The following is a 22926-nucleotide window of genomic DNA, read 5'->3' on the forward strand; positions in this document are numbered from 1 at the left end:
GCAGATGGTCGTGAGCTACCAAATGGGTGCTGGGAATTGAACTTGGGTCCTTTCCAAGATAACCTGAGGTTGACCCCCTGAAACAGAGAGCAGAGAACTCCTAAAAGTTGTCTTATCACTTACATGTACTGCATCAGCTCCTGCCTTCAGGTTCCTGGCGTGTTTTGAGTTCCTATCCTGACTTCCTTCAATAATGGACTATGGATGTGGAAGCCTAAATCCTTTCCTCCTACCCTGCATTTGGTCTTGGCGTCTCATCATAGCTATAGTAACCCAAATTAAGACATCAAGAAACAATGGTTTAAGCCGGGCTTGGTGGCGCACGCCTTTAATCCCAGCACTTGGGAGGCAGAGGCAGGCGGATTTCTGAGTTCGAGGCCAGCCTGGTCTACAAAGTGAGTTCCAGGACAGCCAGGACTATACAGAGAAACCCTGTCTCGAAAAACCAAAAAAAAAAAAAAAAAAAGAAACAATGGTTTAATTATGCTAAGCTTTTAATAGTTTCCTACATCATTCCCCAGCATCAAATTACTATTTCTTTAAAATTGCATTGTTAGGATGATTTTTAAAATTACTGTTTAGGGGGTCTGGAGAAATGGCTCCATCTTTAATAGTTGCTGTTTCCCAGGACCTAGGTTTGGTTCCCAGCACCCATACGGTGACTCAAGACTCAGCTGTATCTTCAGTCCTAGGGACCTGACAACCCCTGGCCTCCGTGGAAACCACACATGAATATAATAGTATACAGAGATATCTGCAAACAAAATACCTATACACGTAAACAAAAATGTATTAAAGGGTTTAGTGCTTAAGGGTGAAGACACAGGACTTGGGGTCAAATTCTGAGCATCCATATAAAAAAGCAGGGCATGACCCTATAGCACCAACACTGGGAAGTGGGCACTGGGGGGGTCTCAGAGCCCAACGACAAGCTCCAGGTCAGCAAGCGACTGTCTCCAGGATAGAAGGTGGAGAGTCAAAGAGGAAGGCGCCATGTCTTCCTCAACTCATACCCACCCACGTGTTTATTCATCTCTCTCTCTCTCTCTCTCTCTCTCTCACACACACACACACACACACAAACACACACGTGAGCGGCTGACTTGAGTTTCTTAAAATGTCATTACGTTTTGGGTTAGGACTAGGACAGAATTCCCAACAATTCCTCAAACAGCCATAAACCTGCTCCTATTTTGTACTGCACATTGCAGAAAGCATCAATAACGTATGAAAGAACTGAAGATGCCCGACATCCTACTGTAGGAAGTTTCAACCACGATTCACTCCTTGGCCTTTTGTTTTGGTGCTGGAGTCTCACGTAGCCCAGCCTGACATCAAACTTGCTATGCAGCCAGGAATGGCCTTGACTTTCAGATGAAAACTTTGGAGTGGCATGGTGGCACACACCCTTAATCCCAGCCCTCAAGAAGCAGATCTCTGTGAGTCGGGGCCAGCCTGATCTATACAGCAAGTTACAGGACAGTCAGGACGACACTGTCTAAAACAAACAAACCACTCTTTTTAACACTTACTTTGTGTACATATGGGCCATGGTGCTCATATGGAGCTAAGAGAACAGTCTGTAGGAACGGATTCTCTCCTTCCGCAGAGTGGGCTCTAAGTATTGAACTGAGGCAGCAGGCTTCTTGGCAACTGCTTGTATCTACTGAGCCACATTACTGGCTCTCAACTTACTTATTTTTTTGTGTATTTCTAGACACGATGCATGTATACACATCTTCTGAGAGTGGACATGAGTGTTAGGACTCAGTAGGAGGTAGGATAAGCTCTGGGGTTAGACCTTCTACTTTGCACCAGGTTATCTCTGCTCTACGTGGTTGCATACTCCTGGCTAGGTGGCCCTCATACTTCCCACTGCTGGGATTACAGATGTATGCCATTCCCAGCTATAGGCAGATTCCTGGGATTCAACTTAGGTTCTCACTTGCATAACTCGCACCTGCTGTCTCCTCAGCCCCAGCACTGAACGTCTTTCTGCCTTTATCCTTCACGTGCTGGGGCTATGGGTGACACCACACCTGGTTAATTCAGTGCTGGGATGTAATGTCAGCAAACGTTCTACCAACTGAGCTACAGTCAGTCTGAACCCAAGACTTCATTCTTTATATAAAAACAAAACACATCCACCCGGTGTGCACATTTGCTTTAGTCTTTAATAAGTGGTAAGCCTGTATGCACACCAAAGAACGTCTTAAATGTATCATCAGCAGATGCTTGATCTGCGACCTGTTCATGTATCTCGTCGGCTCCCTTGCTTCCCTTTGTGGAGATGGATAATCATACAACACAACTAAGCCACAAGACTTTCCTTTCAGGACTTACAATTCTGTTTTTCTACAGTGTGCAAACAGATTCACTTTATTTATTTATTTGTGCCCATGTGAGGTCGAAAAACAATTCTCATTGGCTCTCACTCTCCACCTCCCTGAAGCCCCTCTCCTAGGTCTCCCACACCGTGTACTCCAGGCTGGCTGCTCCTGAGGCTTCCAGATGGTTCTTCCGTCTCTGCTTCTCATCTTGAGGTAGGAGTACTAGGATAAATTCAAATCGCCAAACCTGGATTTTTTTTTTTTTTTTTAATTTTGTAATTTGGGTGTTTGCCTGCATGTATGTCTGTGCACCACTCGCAGAGGTCAGAAGAGGGCACTCAATACCTGGGACTGGAATTACTGATGGAAGTGAGCTGCCATGTGGGTGCTGGAAACCGAACCCAGGCCCTCCCCAAGAGCAGCCAACACTCTTGACCACTGAGCCACCTCTCCGGCTCAACATAAGACTGCTGATCCACCCAGGTTGCTAAGCTTGCACAGCTAGCACCTTTACCTGCTGAGCCAACTCCCCAGTCTTCACTTGTTCTCAGTACAAAAATAACACATGCAATTTTCAAAAATTCAGAATATAAAAAAATACAAAATAGTTTAACGTCCTTTTCTTCAAAGTGAAGCAGAGTCACTGGTAGGGGCTGGGTCCTTCGGAGGCTTCCGGAACTTGCTCTGAAGGAAAACTCGAGGCACACACAGGCCCTCTTTTTTATTCACTGTCTCTCGAAACACATACTCGTTCACCACTTCTTCATAACCTGCATCCACAAAGAGCTGCGCCAGGAATTCTAGAAGGCAAGCAGGGTGAGCTCTGAGGGCTGGAAGGGTTGTTTCTGTAATGAAAACTTCAATGCTGAATTGGACTTTGTTTTTAAACTTTTCTTCTTTGATTTTCCCCTCTGAGACGGAATCTCACTTTACATCTCTGGCTGGCCCGAGCCTCTTTATGCTTCTGCCATAGCTTGCCCGGTGCTGGGACTTCAGGCCTGTGCTAGCGCGCCAGGCTTGCTTGCTTTGTTTTCATTCATTCACTCACTCATCCACTCCTTGTTTACATTTCATTAGTTCACTCTATCTTTAACACACACACACACTCCAAACATATTCCTATTTCTCATGGTCTTAGCACCCAATCAGAAACCTCCAGTTAAAGAATCAACAAAGATGTACATATCTTGGCTTACTCTTGTGTTAGCAAATACAGAAGTCTGACTAAAAGAAATAAAGCCCAAGCTAGCTATTGCAAAGGCCTGCACACACTCTACCTGTTTATAGAAAGGAAGGGCGTCTGTGACTAGAATGGGGGTTGGGGGAAGATTACCAGCTAATGCTAACTTCACCCCAGCAAAACATCACACAGGTTAAGTAAACCAAACTAGTATAATAGAGGGCTGTGGAACACAAACATAGACCCCACTAAGGGCCTTACTGTGCTGTGCGGCTGTGCTCTGGAGCACTGTGCAGACCCCACTGGAGCCTCCTGATAACTTCTAAAGCATTTATCGCCATTTCACACACCTTAAATTCATCTTCATTTCCACCTAATATGGCATATTTACTTGTAAACATTTGTTCTTTTAGTTTTAATATCTAGAATAATATCAAAAAATAGAAATATGAGACAGACACAGAACTGCTATAAGGTTAAGAATAGCCTGGACTACTGGACTGTGGTTTTATATATATATAAATAGAGTGAGCTGCAGACACCCAGCTCAGCAGTTGAGAGCACCTGTTCTTGCAGAAGATCCGGGTTTGGTTTCCATGGTGGCTCACCACTACCCATAACTTCAGTCCCAGGAACTCTGGCACCTCTGATGACTTCTGCACACACCTAACATGCACATGGCACACAAACACACATGCAGACAAAACACACACACATAAAATTAAAATTAAAAATAAAAACAACTAACCAAACAAAAAAGCCTAAGCCTGAACTAGAAGGTAAAAGATCTTGGAACACAGATTAGTGGTAGAGCACTTGGCTAGCATGCTTGACCCTGGGTACAAGACTCAGCATCGTAAAAATAAATGAAGCCCCTCCCCTCTAAGCTAAAAAGGTGACAGTCATCTGAGGTAGACTTAAAACTAATGCTTGAAACACTTAGAAACTGAAATGATGTTTGGCATTTTCTGATCCCAAATGCCTTTTAACGTCTTTTGCATTATTATCTTGTATGTGGAATATGTGTTAGGTATGTGTGTGCATAGCATGCATACATATAAAGAGGTCTCATTCTCCAAAAATATTTTTATTTCTGTTCACGGACGTCTTGCCATCATGCATGCATATGCATCACATGCATGCTTGGCACTTATGGCAGCCAAGAGGTGTTGGATGCCCTGAAATGAAGTTACAGACTTCATTTGTTAGTCACCATGTGGCTGCTGGGATTCAAATCTAGGTCCTCTGGAGGTATCCTTAACAACAGAGCCATCTTTCCAGCCCTCCACCTTACTTTCTTTTGGGGGATGATGGTGATAGGGTTTCTCTGTGTAGCACTGGCCGTCTTGGAAGCTGCTCTGTAGACCACTCTGTTCTCAAACTCAGAGCTCTGCCTGCCTCTGCCTCCCAAATGCTTGGCTTGACACTGCAACTCTTAACCAAACACAAGGGCACACTTTTTTTTTTTTTTTTTTTGAGACAGGGTCTCTTTAATATAGCCCTGGCTGTCCTGGTCAACCTTACTTTTTGAGACAGGATTTCTCACCAACATGGGCCAACAAAACTAGCCGACCATGGATCTTTCCTGTCTGTCTTCCCAGCACAGGATTACAGGTTCCTGTCACCATACCTGGCTGTTCACAGGGATGCTGAGATGCTGCAGCACACACTTTATTATTAACTGAGCCTCTTCCCAGTTACAAGCATCTAACTTTGTGACTGTTCTTTGAGACAGGGTCTCATGTAGCCCAGGAACAAGCTGAGGGTGAGAGTGACCTAGGGTTTAATTTAATTCCTGTGTAAGAGAGCTCCACCTGCGTGAGGCATTTGCACCATGAGGGTGCCTGGTGCTTACAGGGCCTGGTCAGGGGAGGTGTTTAATCCCTGGGAACTGAAGTTACAGCTGGTTAAGCCATCATGTGGGTGTAGGGAACGGAACCAGGCAAGTACAACACGCGCTTTTAACTGCTAACCATTCCTGCAGGTGGACTTTAACTCCTGAGCTTCCTGTCTCTGCCTCTGGATGGCTGGTGTCAAAGTCTTGTGTAAAACCACCCCAGTTTACGCAGGGCTGGGGACTGAATCCAGAATCTGAGCAATGCCAGGTCAGCACTACACCCTCTGAGCTACATTCCCAGTGCTCTTTGACAGCAAATTTAGTCAAGGAGTTTTGCCTGTGGGTCTGGAAAAGTGCCCTCAAGTGCCATGGTGAACTCAAGGCACTTATGTGGAAGCTGTGACTTTCTGGTCCTACTTCCCCGTTTCCAGCACAGTTCCTGTTGGCATCACATGACAGATCTGAGGACTGTCTACTCTGCGGGCCTCACTCACTAGTCACTGTCCCCACAGGCCAGGGTTGGGTCTGTGGTGTGTATCAGAACTTGCTCTAAGGACTTGGGACTTGTGTGTTAGCATGGCCACACCCCTGCCCAGGCAGCACTCCACTAATGGTGCAGTCAAGTATACAGAGCAGAGAAAGACACACTCTAAGGAGACAGACACTCCATTCCTCTTACCATCAGTAAAAAAATACGATCTGGTTCCATCTTGCCTGACATAAAAATTTTCTCCAAGTTTGCTTCCGGCTTTAAATCTAAGCATGGCGTGATCATTCAGCCCGTAGTCACGGAACAAGACACTTCTGCCTGGTTTTAATACCTACAAAAGTAATAAAGCAGGCTGTATAAACCCGGTCAACTAAAATATAATCTGATGACACTAGGAATTAAAACACAGACCCGTGGGAGTGCTGAAAGAAGGCATACAAAATATCCTTAGTATGAATGGTTGCTCTTTAAAAAAACCATGTCAGGTGTGGAGTCCATACCATAATCTCGGAGTTCAAGGGAGGCAGGAGTATCATTTTGAGTTTGAGGTTAGCCTGGCCTACACAGTACCTAGCCTACCTGGGTTTACCTAGCAAAAGGATCCTGTCTCAAAAAAACAATAAATAAATAAAATGCCTTAGAAGTCACTCTTTTTAGATATGATGGAGCATAAAACAGTTTCAAGCCCCACATAAAAGCAAGCACATAAGACACACCCTGCCTTGTGCAAGGCACGGACATCTCCTTCACTAGGCCGAGTTCCCAAACATCTGCTTCTGACAACTTAACCTCTGAAGCCGGGTGTGGTGGGGCACGCCTTTAATCCCAGCACTCGGGAGGCAGAGGCAGGCGGATTTCTGAGTTCGAGGCCAGCCTGGTCTACAAAGTGAGTTCCAGGACAGCCAGGGCTACACAGAGAATCCCTGTCTCAAAAAACAAAACAAAACAAAACAAACAAACCAACTTACCTCTGAAGGGCTCTGTGTGAGACTCTCCACTGGGTCCCAACACTGACCTCCCCCTCCCTGGGTTCTGGCCTGACATCTGCTCACGTCTGCAGCTGTGGGAAGAGTAAGGAACGCGATCCTTTCCTTTCCTCAGAGCCTTCTATCTGCGGTGTAGACAGTGCCACATATACACTTCAAGGGACACCTTAGAGATGTCCCACAGACCCACACCACCAGGCCGAGCACAGAGCACTTGCTTTACAATGAGAGAAGCCCTCTCTTGTGACAAGTTTTGCTTCCTTCGGAAAGCGTGTGGTGGCACTTGTACAGCCATATCCTCCCTCCACTCTCTGTTTTTTGGGAGACTCTTGTTGTATATGGGGAAGCCTGCCTGGCGCTGGCACCCTAGCGTGATGGGTGGAAAGCGTATGCGGTACACTGGTCACATGGGCTTCGCCTGGGCTGCTGTCCTGTCTGCAGAGCCTGCTGATGGCTTCTCTCTCTAGGACTTTGCCAACAGAGCACACACTTTTAAATTAGCCAACCAATCACTGTGATGGCAGGGAGAACGTAATCAGACTGGGCTAGGAAGTCATTGGGGCTCAGCTGACAAAGATCTGTAATGGAGATTAAAAACAGGAGGACCACCAAAATGAAGGAAAGCTCAAGAAAACTTTACAAATGTGACATGTCAAACCCACTAAAATATAGATATTCTATCATTTATGACTGCAATAGTGAGGAGAGGCTGGTCTATGAAGACAGAGTTGGGGCACTAGGACACACAGATGCTGGAAGCACTCAGCATCTAGGTGGCCCCTCTAATCCTTAAGATCAGGGCACTGATCACAGGAGTACTAAGCCTCAGGAAAGCAGAGACAACACACAGAGCTGTGGATTCTAAGTTGAGTCTGCTGCGCAGCCTAAGAGCTAAGACCCCCAGTGGACCATGACCTGCCACCAGGCTCCCGGCACCACAGATCCAAAAGGAGACAGTTGGAGCTCAGAGGGCTGTAAATCTTGTGTAGAAACTCAAGGCACGCCTCTATGTTTAGTGCTTCTCATGGGAATGTGCCATGCCTTTATGCCTTTAATACAAAAGCCGTGGAAGTGCATTGTGAAAACATCCTCCTATCATCGCACAGTTCTTTTTGTAATTAAAAAATCTGTTTTAGACAGGGTCTCACAATGTTGCTGTGGCTGGCCTGAACTCATTAAAGAGACTAGCCCCAAATGACAGAGATCTGCCTGCTTCTGAACGTTCAGTTCCTTTCAAGCTGTTCTCACAGAAACCTGCTGTCTATGTGGCCAGTTTCCCTCCAAGCCAGGCCGTGCTTTCTCCCGAGACTGTGTCACTCATGGACTGGCGTCCTCCTGCTGTGTCCCGTGTATCCTTCCTTTCTTCTCTCTCCTCCTTCTCTCTCTTCTTGTCATCAGACAAAATGCTTACTATCCTGTTAATCCCAGGGCTACTTTCCTACATTCTGCAAGGACTGTCTTACTCTGGCTTGTCTTACTCTAAATGCCATTCTATTTTGATTCTGGTCATCTCAACAGACAAGTACATTACCCTTCCAATTATACTGGTCTTGTGCACCCCTCCCCATCTCTGTGTGTTTGTGTGTTGTGTATATAGGCGTTCCTGTGTTTGATTGTAGGCATATGTGTGACTCAGATGGCAACTTTGAATGCTGTCCTCCCCTCCCTCTCTGCCTGAGGCAGGGTCTCCCACTGTTCACTACTGCCCACAGCAAGTTAGCTGGTCTTCCATTTTCCCGTGTCTGCCTTCCATCCCACCAGAGGAGCCCTGGGACTATACATATGCACTGCCAGCTTTACATAGGTTCTTGAGATCTGAACTGAGGTTCTCCTGATTGCACGGCAGGCCCTTAACTCTCTCAGCCATCTCCTCAAACCGTTCGCTGGTTTCTTTATAATGCCACCCCCAATACACTTATTTATATGAGTGTGCATGTGCGTGGATGCCATGATATGGGTGTACAGGTCAAAGGGCAGCTTGAGGGTTGGTTTTCTCCTTCAGAGATAACTCAGGTCATCAGAGTCAGTGGCAAGTGTTTTTACTCACTGAGCCATTTTGCCGGCCCTCCTCTGGCCTCTTAATGACTTGAGTTCTCTGTCTTCCACCTACGTACAGAGCACTTATTGACACAGTGAGGTTGCAATGCTCTGTCAACACTAAGTAGTATACGCTCCATACACGCAGTGCCAGGCAAGCCTACCTTTCTTAGCACATTCTCTCTCTTTTTCTCATGCCCTATTTCTAGTAACCTTCCACTCTCACTTGGGTCTGAATCAGGCAATATGCTCATCTTTTCTTTGGGGCCTCTCTTTTTTTTTTTGCTTTTCGAGACAGGGTTTCTCTGTGTAGCCCTGGCTGTCCTGGAGCTCACTTTGTAGACCAGGCTGGCCTCGAACTCAGAAATCCGCCTGCCTCTGCCTCCTGAGTGCTGGGATTAAAGGCGTGCACCACCACGCCCGGCCTTTGGGGCCTCTCTTCTGTCTAGCTTAAGTGCTATGGCCATTTGGGGGCACACTCTGAGTTCTTACCTGCTCAGACACTAGGGACAGAACAAGAGGAAACTTTGTGAAACTCGCAGGCAGAGATAAACCTATCATACAAGGGTATACTTTAAAATACACTACTGTGGAGGAGAATAATTCTCTAACAGTTTTCCAGTGCCTTTTATCTTTATTTAAAGCCAGCGTTAAGGGCTAGCGAAACAGCTCAGCGAGAAAGCCTGTTGCTTTCTCAGGACCTGGGCTAAATTCCTGGCACACACACAGTGCTTCACAACCTCCCATAATTCTAGTTCCAGAGGCCCTGACACCCTGTGCTGACCTACTTGGGTAACAGCATGCACATGCTGCACACAGACAAAACACACACATAAAAGAAACGAACAGACTGCCCAACGCAGACTCTCCCATCTTTGTTCATTGCCTTGTTTGATTACTTTGTCTTTGATCTAGAAACTAATCCTATTCCCTGCAAGTGCCTAGAGTGGTACACAAGCTGCCTGGAAAAAATAAAACCCGCCTCAGCACTGGCTGGAGTCCTGTTAGAGTGCTGTCTAATTGTCTTTGCCTTTTCAATCCTCACTCCCTCCCTTGAGACCCCGCTGACCGGCTGAGCTGGCTTGGTCCCTTGACTCAAAGTAGGCTAGGCTGCCCTTGAACTCATAGCACCCCTCTACCGCAGTCCCAAGTACTAGGATTACAGGCATGCTACAGCAGCCTCCTAGTGGCCACAGCAGTTTGGGTCCCTGTCATGCTAATAGTAGTAATGTAACAATGGCTGGCTTTGAGGCACATTTGGCAGAGCAGAGGCACTGTGCTGGGCACGTGCCACACATCTTTTTAAATCTCCCCTAAATGCTGCTGTCTCAGAAGTATTATCCCAACATTTCTCAGGTATAGAAACAAGTTTGGAGAGGTGAAGGAACTTGCCTAAGTAGTGAGCCAGCTTAGGAGCTAGGCTTTTGACCACGTTCTTGACCATTTAACTACATGTTCTCTGTTAGCACTCTAAGCTCCTCCCCACAGTTACCTGGCAACAGCTGGGTAGGCCTGGCCCAGTATAAATGAGGCTGCTTGCTCCCTCCTCCCTCTCTTGCCACCCTTTCTTGCCTCTTGTCCCTTTGTTCCCTCTCTTCCCATTCCCTTCCCCCCCTCTCTCCATGTGGTCATGGCCAGCCTCTACTTCTCTACTCTCTCTCTCTGCCTTTCTCTGTCTCTACTACCCTCCTCATGCCCTGAATAAACTCTACTCTACACTATAAGTCGTGTGGCTGGTCCCTCAGGGGAAAGGAATGCCTTGGCATGGGCCTGCTGAGGCACCCCTTCCCCCATACATCACCACACCCCCATAGAACATATTCTTATATCTCTTTATCTTTTTATAAACACATCACTCTCATCTTATGGATCCCAGGAAACTGCAACACCTTCCTTGCTCTGGGGCTGGCGATGCTCTGACGAGCAGCCACAGCACTGTCCAAATCCAGCGCTACAGGAGATGCTTCATGCCAGAGACTCCCTTCCCCTAGACTGGCTACAGTCTACCCTCTGGATATGGGAAGATGCTAGGAAAGCAGTACACAAGCCTTGCAGTGAAGGCAGGCAGGAACAAACATCTAGTCACTAACCTTGTACACGTTTAGTAAGACAAGGCGCATCTTCTCAGGGTGCACAGCTGAGAGCACAAAGATCAGTGTAACGGCATCCACAGACTCTGGTGGGACGTGGTCAAGAAGGTTGTCTCTAGTGAGGTCACACTGGAACACTTTGCATCTCTCTGCATTGTACAAAGGATGTTGCTAGAAAGGGGAAACAGAAGGAGCTTGTGATTTCAATCAGCCACCATGCTGATGCATGTGTGACCATGTATGACATGCTGATGCACGTGTGACCATACAGCACCGGAGAGAGACCCTGTTTCTACTCGTTTACTGACACACGGAATGGTCACTTGTTTCTGGGGAAGTAACAGTCATTACGGCTACAGGGAGCAGACAGCACTTCAGCAACCTTCCTTTTTTTTTTTTCTCCGAGACAGGGTTTCTCTGTGTAGCCCTGGCTGTCCTGGAACTCATTTTGTAGACCTGGCTGGCCTCAAACTCAGAAATCCGCCTGCCTCTGCCTCCCGGGTGCTGGGATTAAAGGAGTGCGCCACCACACCCGCCGAAAGTCAACTTTTAAGATGAAGGAAATAGATGTTGAGAGTGACTGTCCCCCAAACCAAGTAATTGCTATTTGGGAGAGTTCAGCTATATACCATTGCAAAAGGATTAGCCCAGCTAGGCTTGCTGATTGCTAACACCTCATCACGGAAGGGTGGGAGCTGCATAACCTCACCGGAGTATCCAGCTGCTCCCCACTTTAGGGGCATGGGGCAAAGGAAGGAATGTTCCATTTAGTTGGCTAAAGGAAAACTCTCACCCCTGCTGGGTAAAGGCCTTCCAGGTGCAGCTGCTGGGGGAGCAGCACTCAGAGCTCTGCAAGCAACCCTCCCTCCCTCTCCTATGCTCTGTAAGAAAATCCAAGAAATTCACTGGTTCCCAGAGTGAACTGTGGCAGACTGGTTTGATATGTCACTGAGATCACAGAAGGGAGCAGTGGGCATCATTAAGGCCCCCCCAAAGGAATTCCACCAATAGAAGGACATATACCACTAGACATCAAAACATACAAAATATAGTAATAAAACAATATGGTTTGAGAATGGTAGCAAACAGTTCACCAAGTCAGACGATTCCTAAATAGATCCATGTGTATGTGTGAGAATTGGGTATTTTATGACCAAAGATGGCAATGAGATAAAAAGGTCAGTAATGATAATGAATTGTGTTCTGAAAACTAGCTACTAGATTCAAAAGATCTTAGCTTAGAGACGAACACAAATGGAAAGGCATGGCTCCCATACTTACTCCCACTTAAAAAAAAAAGAAGACGAAGAAGAGGAGGAGGAAGAGGAAGAAAAAGCCACGAGGATAGAGAAACACAAGCATCTTCAGGGAGACTCAGGCCACAGCACTTGCTTACCTGAGGCAGAAGTCTACAGTTTGGAAAAACAAGTCTCCAGTTGAAAAATTAACATCGGGTGGTGGCAGTGCACAATTTTATATGAGTACACTGAAGCTACAGTGTACTCATGTACATAAAACAAGTAAATCATTTAAAACATACACACACACATACACACAACACCAAACCCTCCTCACCTCTCTTTTTAAAAAAAACCCAGCAAGTGCTCTGGGGATGAGAGGGCAGTACAGGATGAAGTCACAGGGGCTGTTTCTGCTGAACCTGCTTCCACCAGTGATACTGCCAGGATCGCACAGAGGATGCTGTTCTTTCTGGGGCTGGCTTTTCCTATTAGCAAGAAAAAGTGACTATGCAGGAATAAAGTAACTTGAAGCCAGAGCCTATGGCTACCACTGACGTGCCACGGCAGCTCTGGTTAGAGGGTAGTGGGGACTTTCTCTGCCTAAATCCAAGAATATGCTCAAGATGACAGGCAGGGCATTAGATTCTCTCACAGCTGGGAGAGAGATGGGCAAGGAAAACTGCCTTTTCAGACAAACAGAAAGTTCACGGGGCTAGAGGGACGACTCAGCACAGCTAGGAACATTGGCTGCTTTTCCAGAGGACTTGGGTTTCAGTCCCAGCACCTACACGGCAGCTCACAAATGTCTTCTGACCTCCATGGGCACCAGGCATGCATGTGGTGTACATACATACATGCAAGGAAAACATCCATGCACATAAAATAAAACCCGTCTAATAAAAAAATGAAAGGAAAATGTACAAGTCCATGCTCTGAGACATGAAGCTACTGCGCAGTTCAAATCCAGAGGGGCAAGGTAAGAAGGATTCTCACTCTTCACCCCAACAGAAAGCCCCCAGTGAGCTCCGTTATAGCCAGGAAGAGACAGGCAAGGGGCACAGAGAAGACCTAAAGCTAAGAAGACATACAAAAGTCCCCACAGGAGTTTTAAGTGTCTGGTAGGATAAGAGTAAGTGTATCATATAATACCCAACCCTTGGTTACAAATCCGTATGAACTTCAGTACCTACTGTCCTATACTACGTGCAACTTAAACAAAAAGCATATAAGGGACACCAAGAAGAAAAAAAAAAGTCTGAAGAAAGAAGGCCCAGTATCAGAGCCCAACTCAAATATGGCATCGAATGAGAGACTAAGAGTTTAGGCATTTAAAATAATAATTATCAAAATGGTATAGACACTGGGGCTAGGGAGATGACTCAGTGGGTAAGGGTACTTGTTGCTAAGTCTCACTATCTAAGTCTATCCCCAGAACCCACACCATGGAGAGAATCAACGTTAGCATGTTGTCCTCTGACTTTCACACATGTGTAATGACATGTGCATGCCCACATACATGTATATACACACACGATATAAAAACAGACAAACAATGTTTTTTAAAAAGAACACTAGGGGCTGGAGAGATGGCTCAGCAGTAAAGGCTGCTTTCTCAGAGCACCCTGGTTCGACTTCCACTAACCCTATCAGGCAGCTGCCGATAACTCCAGCTACAGGGGATCTGCAACTTCTGACCTCCGCAGGTATGCCTGTGTTTACACGCACATGCAGACATATACACACTATACATAATTAAAAACAGAAAAATAGCTGGGCGGTGGTGGCACACGCCTTTAATCCCAGCAACTTGGGAGGCAGAGGCAGGCAGATTTCTGAGTTCGAGGCCAGCCTGATCTACAGAGTGAGTTCTAGGACAACCAGGGCTACACAGAGAAACCCTGTCTCGAAAAACCAAAATAAATAAATAAATGAAAAATAAATCTCTAAAATCTAAAAGAAAACTAAAATGGTACAGATGCAAATGCAAAAGAGTTGGCTCAGCGGTTAAGAGCACTTCTGCTTTTCCAAAGCTCTGAGTTCAATCCCTAGCACCCACATGAGAGCTCACAACTCTAACTGCAGTTCTAGGGGATCCGGCCTCTCACACACACACAAGCAGGCAGAACATACATGTACATAAAATAAAAATAAATAAGTCACTAAAAACAGAGCAATGGAAACAATAAATGATTATCTAAGTACCAGGTGTAAAGATAACTTACACATGAAACCTGTTACCTCAAAAGTAAAATGCTAATAAATTTGATATGAGCCAGGAATGGTGGTGCACACATAAAATCCCAGGACTCAGGAAGGCTGAAGCAAGAGGATCAACAGTTTAACCCGCCTCAGCTTGGGCTATCTAAATCCTGCATTAGAAAAGGGCTACAATTAATAATATTAAAAAGGAAAAAAAAGAGATGCTTGTAACATATGCATGATTAACAAACATCCTTACTATATTCTAAAAATAAGAACAGAAAAATAGGCAAAAGGTCATGCACAGATGAACTCTTACCACTAGCACACAGTAAGCTCGCACTGAACACACGGAGAAGAAAGAGGTCACGGTAGGAAAAAAGGTATGTGTATTTACGAATTTTAGTCTTCAATATCTCTAGTAATGAGAAAAATAAAATGCTCAGACTTATTTTTCTTATAGATTGGTGAAAGAAAAGAAAAATAAACCTGAGGAAACAATTATTGGTAAAACTAAGAACTGTGGCCCTGACACAGAGCCACCAAGGGCCCACCAGGCACCCATCTGTGCTAAGGGCCCCAGGCTTCCAGAAGCTCCCAATGCAATAAATACAAAATCCCTTAAAAAAAAAAAAAAACCCTAAGAACCGGCATGATCCTTTGAAAGGAAATGTACCATTATCTATTAAAATGTAAACATTCACATCTCTTTTTTTTGGAGGGGCGGGGGTTGAGACAGGGTTTCTTTGTGTAGCCCTGGCTGTCCTGGAACTCACTCTGTAGACCAGGCTGGCCTCAAACTCAGAAATCCGCCTGCCTCTGCCTCCCAAGCACCGGGATCAAAGGCGTGCGCCACCACTGCCCGGCCGGCCACATCCTTCTTTCTAAGGGATTCTGTTTCCTCCATTACTCATCACAGAGGACTGTGGTGCCTATGAGTTTTGTATACAATCCTAGTCACAGTAACCTATCTTAAAAGGGCACGCAATCAATCAGACACCAACCTACAAAGTAAGCCATATGAATCAAGCACAGAGACTGTTTAGTAGTATCTCTGCTTTGCTTTGAATCAAATATTTTCATGTGCACAGGCTACAGAAAACAGCTTCCGTGGCGCTCATGGCTGGTGAGCTCCTGGAAGAGGACACGACTAGACAAAGGTGTAAGGAAACAAACAGCGGAATACATATATGGTGCACCAACCTTCACGTAGTCAACTGCCCTTGGAGAAAAATCACAGGCATAGGCAAAGAGATTCAAGTCTTCTTCTAAAAGTGGGAATAAACAGTTCCCAACCCCACAGCCAGCCTCCAACAAAGTCAATTTCTGACCTTCATACTGAGGAATGAGAACACAGAAGTTATAGCACATTACATTTGCATAATAAACACACCAAGCTAAAATGTTCAGTAGGCCTGAGATGTCTCTGACCTCAAGAGGCAGATACTAAACAATAGAGCTAGTGAGTAAAAGTTAAACACTGGCACCTCATTTATAATCATCTGACAATGGGCAGTTAGTTCAGTGTGAAAAATAAGGCAGCCATAGCACAGTGCATACACTCTGGGCTAACCTCCTCCTCAAATCCCAACTCTTCTTTTGCCCCTGGATTCTATCCTCGGGCAACTCACTTCTATAGCTCTGTGCCTCAATCTTTTTTCCTGCAAACAGGAACAACACGAAAGCACTTCAGAGAGTTGCTATGAAGAACAGATGCAAAATTCTTAGAAAACAGTACAGCAAATGTTCATTCACTACCAAGTAGCTTCAATCTGTCACTAAAGTGCGCTCTGAATATTTACTATTTCTAACTTTCATATCAGCTTTAACTAAGCAGAAAGCATTAGGGGGCTGGAGAGACGGCTCAGTGGTTAGGAGAACACGCCGCTTTTCCAGGACGCATGTTCAATTCCCTGCATTCATATGGCCACCTACAACTGCCTGTAATTCCAGTTCCGGTAGCTCTAACACCCTCTTCTGACTTCCACAGACACTAGACATGCATATGGTACATAGACATACATGCAGGCAAAACACCCATATGCATAGTAAAATAAACAAATCTAAAAAGAAAACCTTAAAGCTCTGTTTTCTATTAAACAGCCCAGACATTGCTAAGCATACTTGAAACGAATCAGAACTCTCCTTGGGTACATTCAGACAGACGTCTTAATTTTCTTTAGGGTAGCTTAGTCAGTAAAGTGCTTGCCACACAACCACTAGCACTCAGGTAAAAAACTGGACATGTGCCGAACAGTTGGAATCTCATTCTAGGAAGGCTCCCTGGGGATTACTGGCCATCTAGCCCAAGCTAATCTGTGTGCCCCAAGTCTAGTGAGAGACCCTGTTTCAAAAAACAAGACAACTCCTGAGAAATGGCACCTAAGGCTGCCATCTGGGGTCACTCTCTACATGAAATAAAGGACCTCTCTTCTAGGCATCATAAATGAAGATGGCTCGGGCCAGGAGAAACCCCAGCCTACCTCCCTACATGATCTCAACTCCTCAAACTCTCTGGTGGTCCAGTGTCTGTCCTTGAAAAAATTGGTACTGTTTCTTTTATAAAAAAGGTCCCAGTTCTTCTGAGCTTCTTTTTCCAGTTTTTGCTGTTTAAAAGCAGACACCAAAGCTTGGTCTCTTTTCAGTTTCTCCTCTTCTTCAGTGCTAAGAATCCTTGCTTGCAGTCCTTTCCTTTGGAAAGAAGCCATTGTAGTTGCTGGAAACACATTCAATGCTGCTATAGGTCCTCTGTTCTTCAACCATCTGAACAATCGATGCTGAGATTGTAGACACTGGAGTTTCTCTGATGCAGTTTCCCCAGGTGACTTTCCAGCAGAATACGATGCTACTTAGGAAAGAGAAAGGGGGGGGGATTGATTGATTGATTCTGACTAGTGATTCTCTAACAGCCTGCCAGCTTCTCTCCCCATCCTGTTCATCTGAGCCAGGGGTTGTCCCTGAAGCCCAGGCTGTCCCTTGCCTCATCCTCCCAACTCCTGTGATCAGGGCCTCATCAAGCTAGATCGTTCTTTATTACTTCCAGAGTTTGGGTTCTAAACGAGTCCAAGACTCGGGGAGAGGTTCCCCCGGAGGGCTCTTTAAGGCTCCGGGGTCAATTCACTTAACACTCCCGAGATGCTGACTCTGCCCAACAACCCTGCTGGGGTCTGGAGAGGTCATAAAGACCAAGACAGTCTCTACTGAACAGAGCTTACTCAGAGACCAGAACTCTCACGGACCGGACTCCCAATTCAAATCAGATGAGCCAAGTACTACAAGAAATAGGTTTACTTAGGGTAAAGGGACGCCTCCACGAGTTGACTGAGAAAATGTGAGAAAAAAAAAAATTCTCATCAAGGTTCAGTACACGTGGGAAACGTGACTTCAAAACAACGGCAACAACCGCCCTAACCGAAAGCGGGTAGACGATTGCCGGACAGACAAGGGATCGCGGTGGGCTAAGGAGGTGACGGAGCTGATCCGGGAGAGGCCGGGGTTTCCGATCGTACCCATAAACTGAAGGAAGCGTCGTCGGCCAAGAGAACTGAAATCCTCTCATCGCAACCATGGAGCGAAGTAGGGGGAAGGACCGAGTGACGGGTGGCTGAGGTCCCGAGAACCGTCATCGCTCTCTGGACCCTCGGATAAAGCAGGCCGCTAGGGTCTCGGGCATGTCCAGGAACACTCATACCCAAATTCAAACTCGCGTCCACTCAGTTCCCCACGCTCTGCGCTCCCAGCCATCGGTTCACAGGGTCCCCAGCAAAGAACAGGTCAGGGCGCACTCACCCGTCAGTCAAGCCCAGGCGTCCGCAGCAGAATCTTCTAGCTGAACTGGGCTCCTCCTAAGACCAGAAATCGTCCAGCAGTGTGGGCTGCAGCAGTCCTGGGGAACTCTCTCTCCATGGCACTGCCCCCGCTATTTCCGTTGGGGAGACGGAAGTCCCTCCCCAATGCCGGAAGTGCAGCGGCCTTACTTCCGCAGAGTCTCTTGAGACGCGAAGTAGATTGGTTTCCGGCCCCGGGTGGGCGCGGACTTGGTTCAGTGCGCGCTTCGGAGCGGTGTCCCGGGAGCGCGGTCCTGCGGGCCGCTTGCGCGGGGATCCGGGGAGACTGCGGCCGCGCGAGGAGAGCTCCGATCCGGGTGCGGGGCAAGTGCAAGGCCATGAACGGCACGGCGAACCCGCTGCTGGACCGGGAGGAGCACTGCTTGCGGCTCGGGGAGAGCTTCGAGAAGCGGCCGCGGGCCTCCTTCCACACGATTCGCTGTGAGTGAGCGCCCCTCCAGGTTCACTTGGGGCTCCCCGGCCGCCACGTGCCAGCCCAGACTCCCCTGGTTAATCCCGGTTCTCGAAAGCGTCGCTTTCCTTACCTCTCATCCCTGAGCCTCTGGAACTTCGATCTGCTCTTTTACTTTCAAATCGCTTCTCCCAAACCAAACCTCTGGTTGCTGCCAACTATTCTTCTACTTTACCGTCTCAAATACCACTTCAGAAAGTCATAGCCCCTTTATTTCAAATTCCCCTTCCCAGCCCTTAAGCCAAACTTTCCTCCTTTAGTAGCGATGCCCCTTTCTCCTCCCTTGTGTCCCCGTTCTCTTTGTCGAATTCTTCCATCAGGGCTCTTGCCCTGGAAAAGCCTTCCCGCTTGCTATGAGCGTCGTTTACTCCATTCCTTCCCTTGCTCTCCTTTCCCCTTGCTCTTGGTCTCCTCCACAGCCAGGGAACCTGCGTTCTTCGTGCCACCCATGAGGTTTCCTCTTCCTCTCTGCTTATGACACTGATTTTGTTGTTGTTGCTGTTCGAGACAGTCTTACGGTAGGTGATGCTGGCCTAGAAGTTACTATATAATTCAGGCCAGCGCTGAACATGCTGCAGTCCTCCTGCCTCAGCTTCTGTGGTGCTGAAAATATGGACCTGATTCCACCATACCTAGCTAGATTAATGTCACCTACATCACCTTAACTTCTGGGCCAACTCACTTGTGGGTGAAGAATAAAATTAGAGTTTATGCATCTGGCATAAATTAAAGCCTGATCTATGTTTGGAAAACGAAGAAGGCAGCATAAGGAATGTGGATAGAGTCATTATGTTGGGCCCTTTCCTACATGATTATAGACTCTGAGAGGGGTATTGCTACTGTGTGTCCTGAGTCAGGACATGGCTGACCAAACCAAGCACATCCCTGTGATTCACAGGCGTCGGGTTTCCGGTAAGCGTTAGTGTGGGTTAAGACCTGCTTTGTCATGGGAGCTAATCGATGTGACTCAACACACAGGCAGGGGGGTGTGTTAGATATTAAAGTCCCATCTCTGTGTGGCCTCTTGTCACACAGCTGCATCTGTGCTTTGCACCGACAGCAGATTCAGCTGTTGCAGAGAGACAGTACTGGGGAAACGATAAGATTGCCATTTCCCAGTTGACTAATTTGTTCCTCCACAGAAGGGCAAGTGTAAGTTTTAAGTGCGATTCTGCACATGTGCTCCTGGCCTGCAGTTTGAGTCAGGTGCGAATTAAAATGGCTCTTCCTATTGTGTACGTGTAATTTGCAAGAATAAGCAGGCTAACTTCTGGAGTTCGCCAGTCTGCTTCTGAACATAGCCAGACTTTTTTCCCCCACCAAAATGAGAACTTGAATGTGGCATGTTCTATTTTTGAACATTTCTGTGCAAAAAGAGGCCAACCTCATGTGGCCTGCTGTGTCTTATGTAGGATTTATAGTTAAGAATGTCTGCTGGAAGCAGGCAGAGGTGTCGCATGCCTTTAATCCCAGCACTTGGGAGGCAGAGGCAGGCAGATTTCTAAGTTCGAGGCCAGCCTGGTCTATGAGTTCCAGGACAGCCAGGGCTACACAGAGAAATCCCTGTCTCGACCCCCCCCCCCCCAAAAAAAAAGAATGTTTGCTATCACAGTTCTTATGTACACAGTTCTGGTAATTACCTTATTATGGATGGTGAGATGTTAATTGTGTGCCTGACACTTGGAAGAAGGGATTGTCTTGCATTAGCATAAGAGTGTAAGTTTCAGAGGGTATGTAAGTTTCAGCTCCCTGCACTAAATGATAGTATAGTTGAAGGCAGCATATATAGAGGTGTTTCTGAGTTGGTTAACTATTGGGTGAGAGCATTTGGGGCTCATTATACTATGAATGAAGTATATTAAGTTTTCTATGACAAAGTCTTTTAGAATTGTAAATGATAGGGCTGGGGAGTTGGTTCACTCTGTGAAGTACTTGCTATGAAAATATGAATATCTGGGTTGGAATCCACATAAAGGAGCCACAGGATAAACAGTTTCTATCTCAGTGCCAGGAATATTGAGACAGAAGGATTACTGGGGACCCACCGGCCAGCTGGCCTTGCCTGTTCAGTGAGTTCCAGGCTAATGAGAGACCCTGTCTCAAAAAAAAAAAAAAAAACAAGACAAATAGTACCTAAGAGATTATCTAAAGCTGTCCTCCATAGGTACCTGCAGATATTTGTACACATGTACCTATGCATATACAGGCACATAAAGGCATTCTCAACTGCTTTTATTTAATCTGAAATTAAAATGCCCAAGAAGTCTTCATTTTCAGCCACCCAGTGGGAAATATCCATTGTTTCCTTTTAGATGATTTTAAGCCAGCATCGATAGACACTTCCTGTGAAGGAGAACTCCAGGTTGGCAAAGGAGATGAAGTCACCATTACGCTGCCACACATCCCTGTAAGTTGTTTCCAATGTTGATCTAATGTAACGACCTTGTGTTTTATTTACAGTTCAGATTTCCTTCTATTTATTTTTTATTTTTTTAGATGTTTAGAGAGCTAATGTAAGTAAAAAAGGAATTTAGGAGTCAGATGGGTTCTTACTCATGTGTCTTAGGACTTGGTTTAAGGTAGTTTTTTGTCTCTATTCTTTACTCCCCATCTCCGTCCAATATATAGTATAGTAGGCAAGGTTCCGTCTAGACAGTGGCCCCTTTGCTAGTCATATATAACACTTATCCCAAGCAGTTCTGGAGAAAAGGGCCCTATGTGCCCTGCGTAGCAATAGCAGCTCCTGAACATAGAACAGCCAGAAGGCAGGCCAGGAGCCAGAGTGACATCTCTATATTTAGTAAGGGATCCGGTGCAGGCTGATGGTCCCAGGCAGGAACCAAAGTTTGGAATACTCAGCTAATTTAGGGGTGAAGAACTCAGTTAAAAGCTGCACCAAAGACTTGGAAGAGAAGACTTTGTACTGTAAGGCTCTCTTCAGGGCAGCACTGTGAGTCTGGGGTGGTAGCTCAGTGAGAGAGGGCTTGCCCTGCATGCATGAGGTCTTAGGGTCAATTCCCAGTTCAGCCAAAGGAAAACAGAAGGGAGACCTGTGTCTGCGCTCACAACACCTTGGACTGGGGAGATGGCTTGAGGAAATGAAGTACTCAAGCAGGAGGACTGGAGTTTTGGTGCCTCAGAACCCATGTAAAAAACCTAGGCAGACATGGCAGCTGTTGTGAGCCCACAGTTGCAGGCAAGGACATGCTACCCCCTGGGCACGCTGGCTAGCTGGACTTAGTTGGATTCAGCAAAGACCCTGCCTCAAAAAAGAAAAGTGGAGAGTGATTGAGGAAGGAGCCTGATGCCAGCTTTGGGCTTTTAGGTGCATGTATATACACACATGCACCTGTACATGTTTCTGTCCACACACAGAAAACATGAGAAAACATGCACACACACACAGAAGAAATAAACAGAAAACAGACTAGAAAAGCTCCTTAGTACGTGTCACAGCTCTGTCCTTAGACACAGCAAGTTCTGTAACTGGTGACAGAGTGCAGACTGCAGCAAACCTGGAAGCCCTGGAGCAGAGGAAACAGCCTTTTCATCTGAACTCCTGTTTTATTACATGTTGCCCATGGAAGATTACATCATCTCCCATTGGACCTGAGTTTCCCAAGTGAAAAACGAAGGGGTTAGGTACATGGTCCCTACGCGCCCTTCAGACTTAAGTTTCTACTGTGCAGTTAAGGGGCTGAAGAGCCAAGCAATTTAGTTTGTTGTTGTTTTGTTTTGTGCTTTTATAAATTCTGAACAACAAATTAAATCTTATATTTAACAAATATTAAATCAGTGTCCAATGTACAAGCCCATTACTGGGCTCTAAGAATTAACTTTAAACCAAATGAGTACATTTCCAGATGTTGTGCAGCTTAGGGTCTGGAATTTAAATATAGGAATATATAGTAGCTGCTGGATAGGATGCTTTCCTGTAATCCTAGCCTTTGAGAGGTGGAAGCAAGGTGGTTGAGAGTATAAGGCTAGCATGGGCTACGTGAGACCCTGGTTCAAAACCAAACCAAAATAAACACTTGGGGCAAACCAGAGAAGGGTTATTTGAACTTAACAGAAGGTTAATTTAGGAATTTAGATAGTGTCAAAATATAGCAGGCAGAAGGCCAGTTTCAGCCCTGAGGCAGGAACAAGAGCCTCTTACTTGCTAAAGACCTCAGAGCCCTGAGATGGTTGGTGGGGTCAGGCCCTGCCTTAAATACGACATCCTTTGGCTTGCAAG

At 46.2% G+C, this 22926-nt stretch overlaps 2 protein-coding genes across 6 annotated transcripts in view; one reads left to right on the forward strand and one right to left on the reverse strand.

Annotated features, from left to right (window-relative positions):
* Window positions 1–18319, reverse strand: Mettl6 (methyltransferase like 6). Of its 5 annotated transcripts, none has more exons than XM_029469034.1 (6): window positions 18180–18317; window positions 16874–17235; window positions 15594–15728; window positions 10951–11121; window positions 6027–6168; window positions 1–77 (listed from the first exon to the last, which is right to left on the reverse strand). In XM_029469034.1, exons 2-6 carry the CDS (start codon window positions 17096–17098, stop codon window positions 16–18), a joined length of 735 nt encoding a protein of 244 aa, XP_029324894.1. In that variant the 5' UTR covers window positions 17099–17235; window positions 18180–18317; the 3' UTR covers window positions 1–15. The 5 variants fall into 5 exon arrangements, with proteins under 5 accessions (XP_029324894.1, XP_029324893.1, XP_021037693.1 ...); XM_029469033.1 differs by lacking the exon at window positions 1–77 and adding an exon at window positions 2374–2552 and having other exon boundaries at window positions 18180–18318; XM_021182034.2 differs by lacking the exon at window positions 1–77 and adding an exon at window positions 2654–3130 and having other exon boundaries at window positions 18180–18318.
* The window catches only part of Eaf1 (ELL associated factor 1), a 13271-nt gene continuing 8611 nt past the window's right edge, over window positions 18267–22926 (forward strand). The window contains exons 1-2 of the mRNA XM_021182036.2: window positions 18267–18658; window positions 21002–21096. Of these exons, the coding sequence (XP_021037695.1) occupies window positions 18295–18658; window positions 21002–21096 (459 nt within the window). The 5' untranslated portion in view covers window positions 18267–18294. The remainder of the gene's footprint in view (window positions 18659–21001; window positions 21097–22926) is intronic.

The sequence above is a fragment of the Mus caroli genome, chromosome 14, assembly GCF_900094665.2.
Source record: "Mus caroli chromosome 14, CAROLI_EIJ_v1.1, whole genome shotgun sequence".
Lineage (NCBI taxonomy): Eukaryota > Metazoa > Chordata > Mammalia > Rodentia > Muridae > Mus > Mus caroli.

Bases quoted from the DNA above. Each gene is read 5' to 3' on its own strand.
- Mettl6 (XM_029469032.1), bottom strand. From the start codon at position 17,098: ATGGCTTCTTTCCAAAGGAAAGGACTGCAAGCAAGGATTCTTAGCACT. The intron at 15,729-16,873 runs GTAGGCTGGGGT...CTCATTCCTCAG, and splicing joins AGTTGAGATCATGTAGGGAG to TATGAAGGTCAGAAATTGAC. The intron at 6,169-10,950 runs GTTAGTGACTAG...TTACTTTTGTAG, and splicing joins TCTTACTAAACGTGTACAAG to GTATTAAAACCAGGCAGAAG.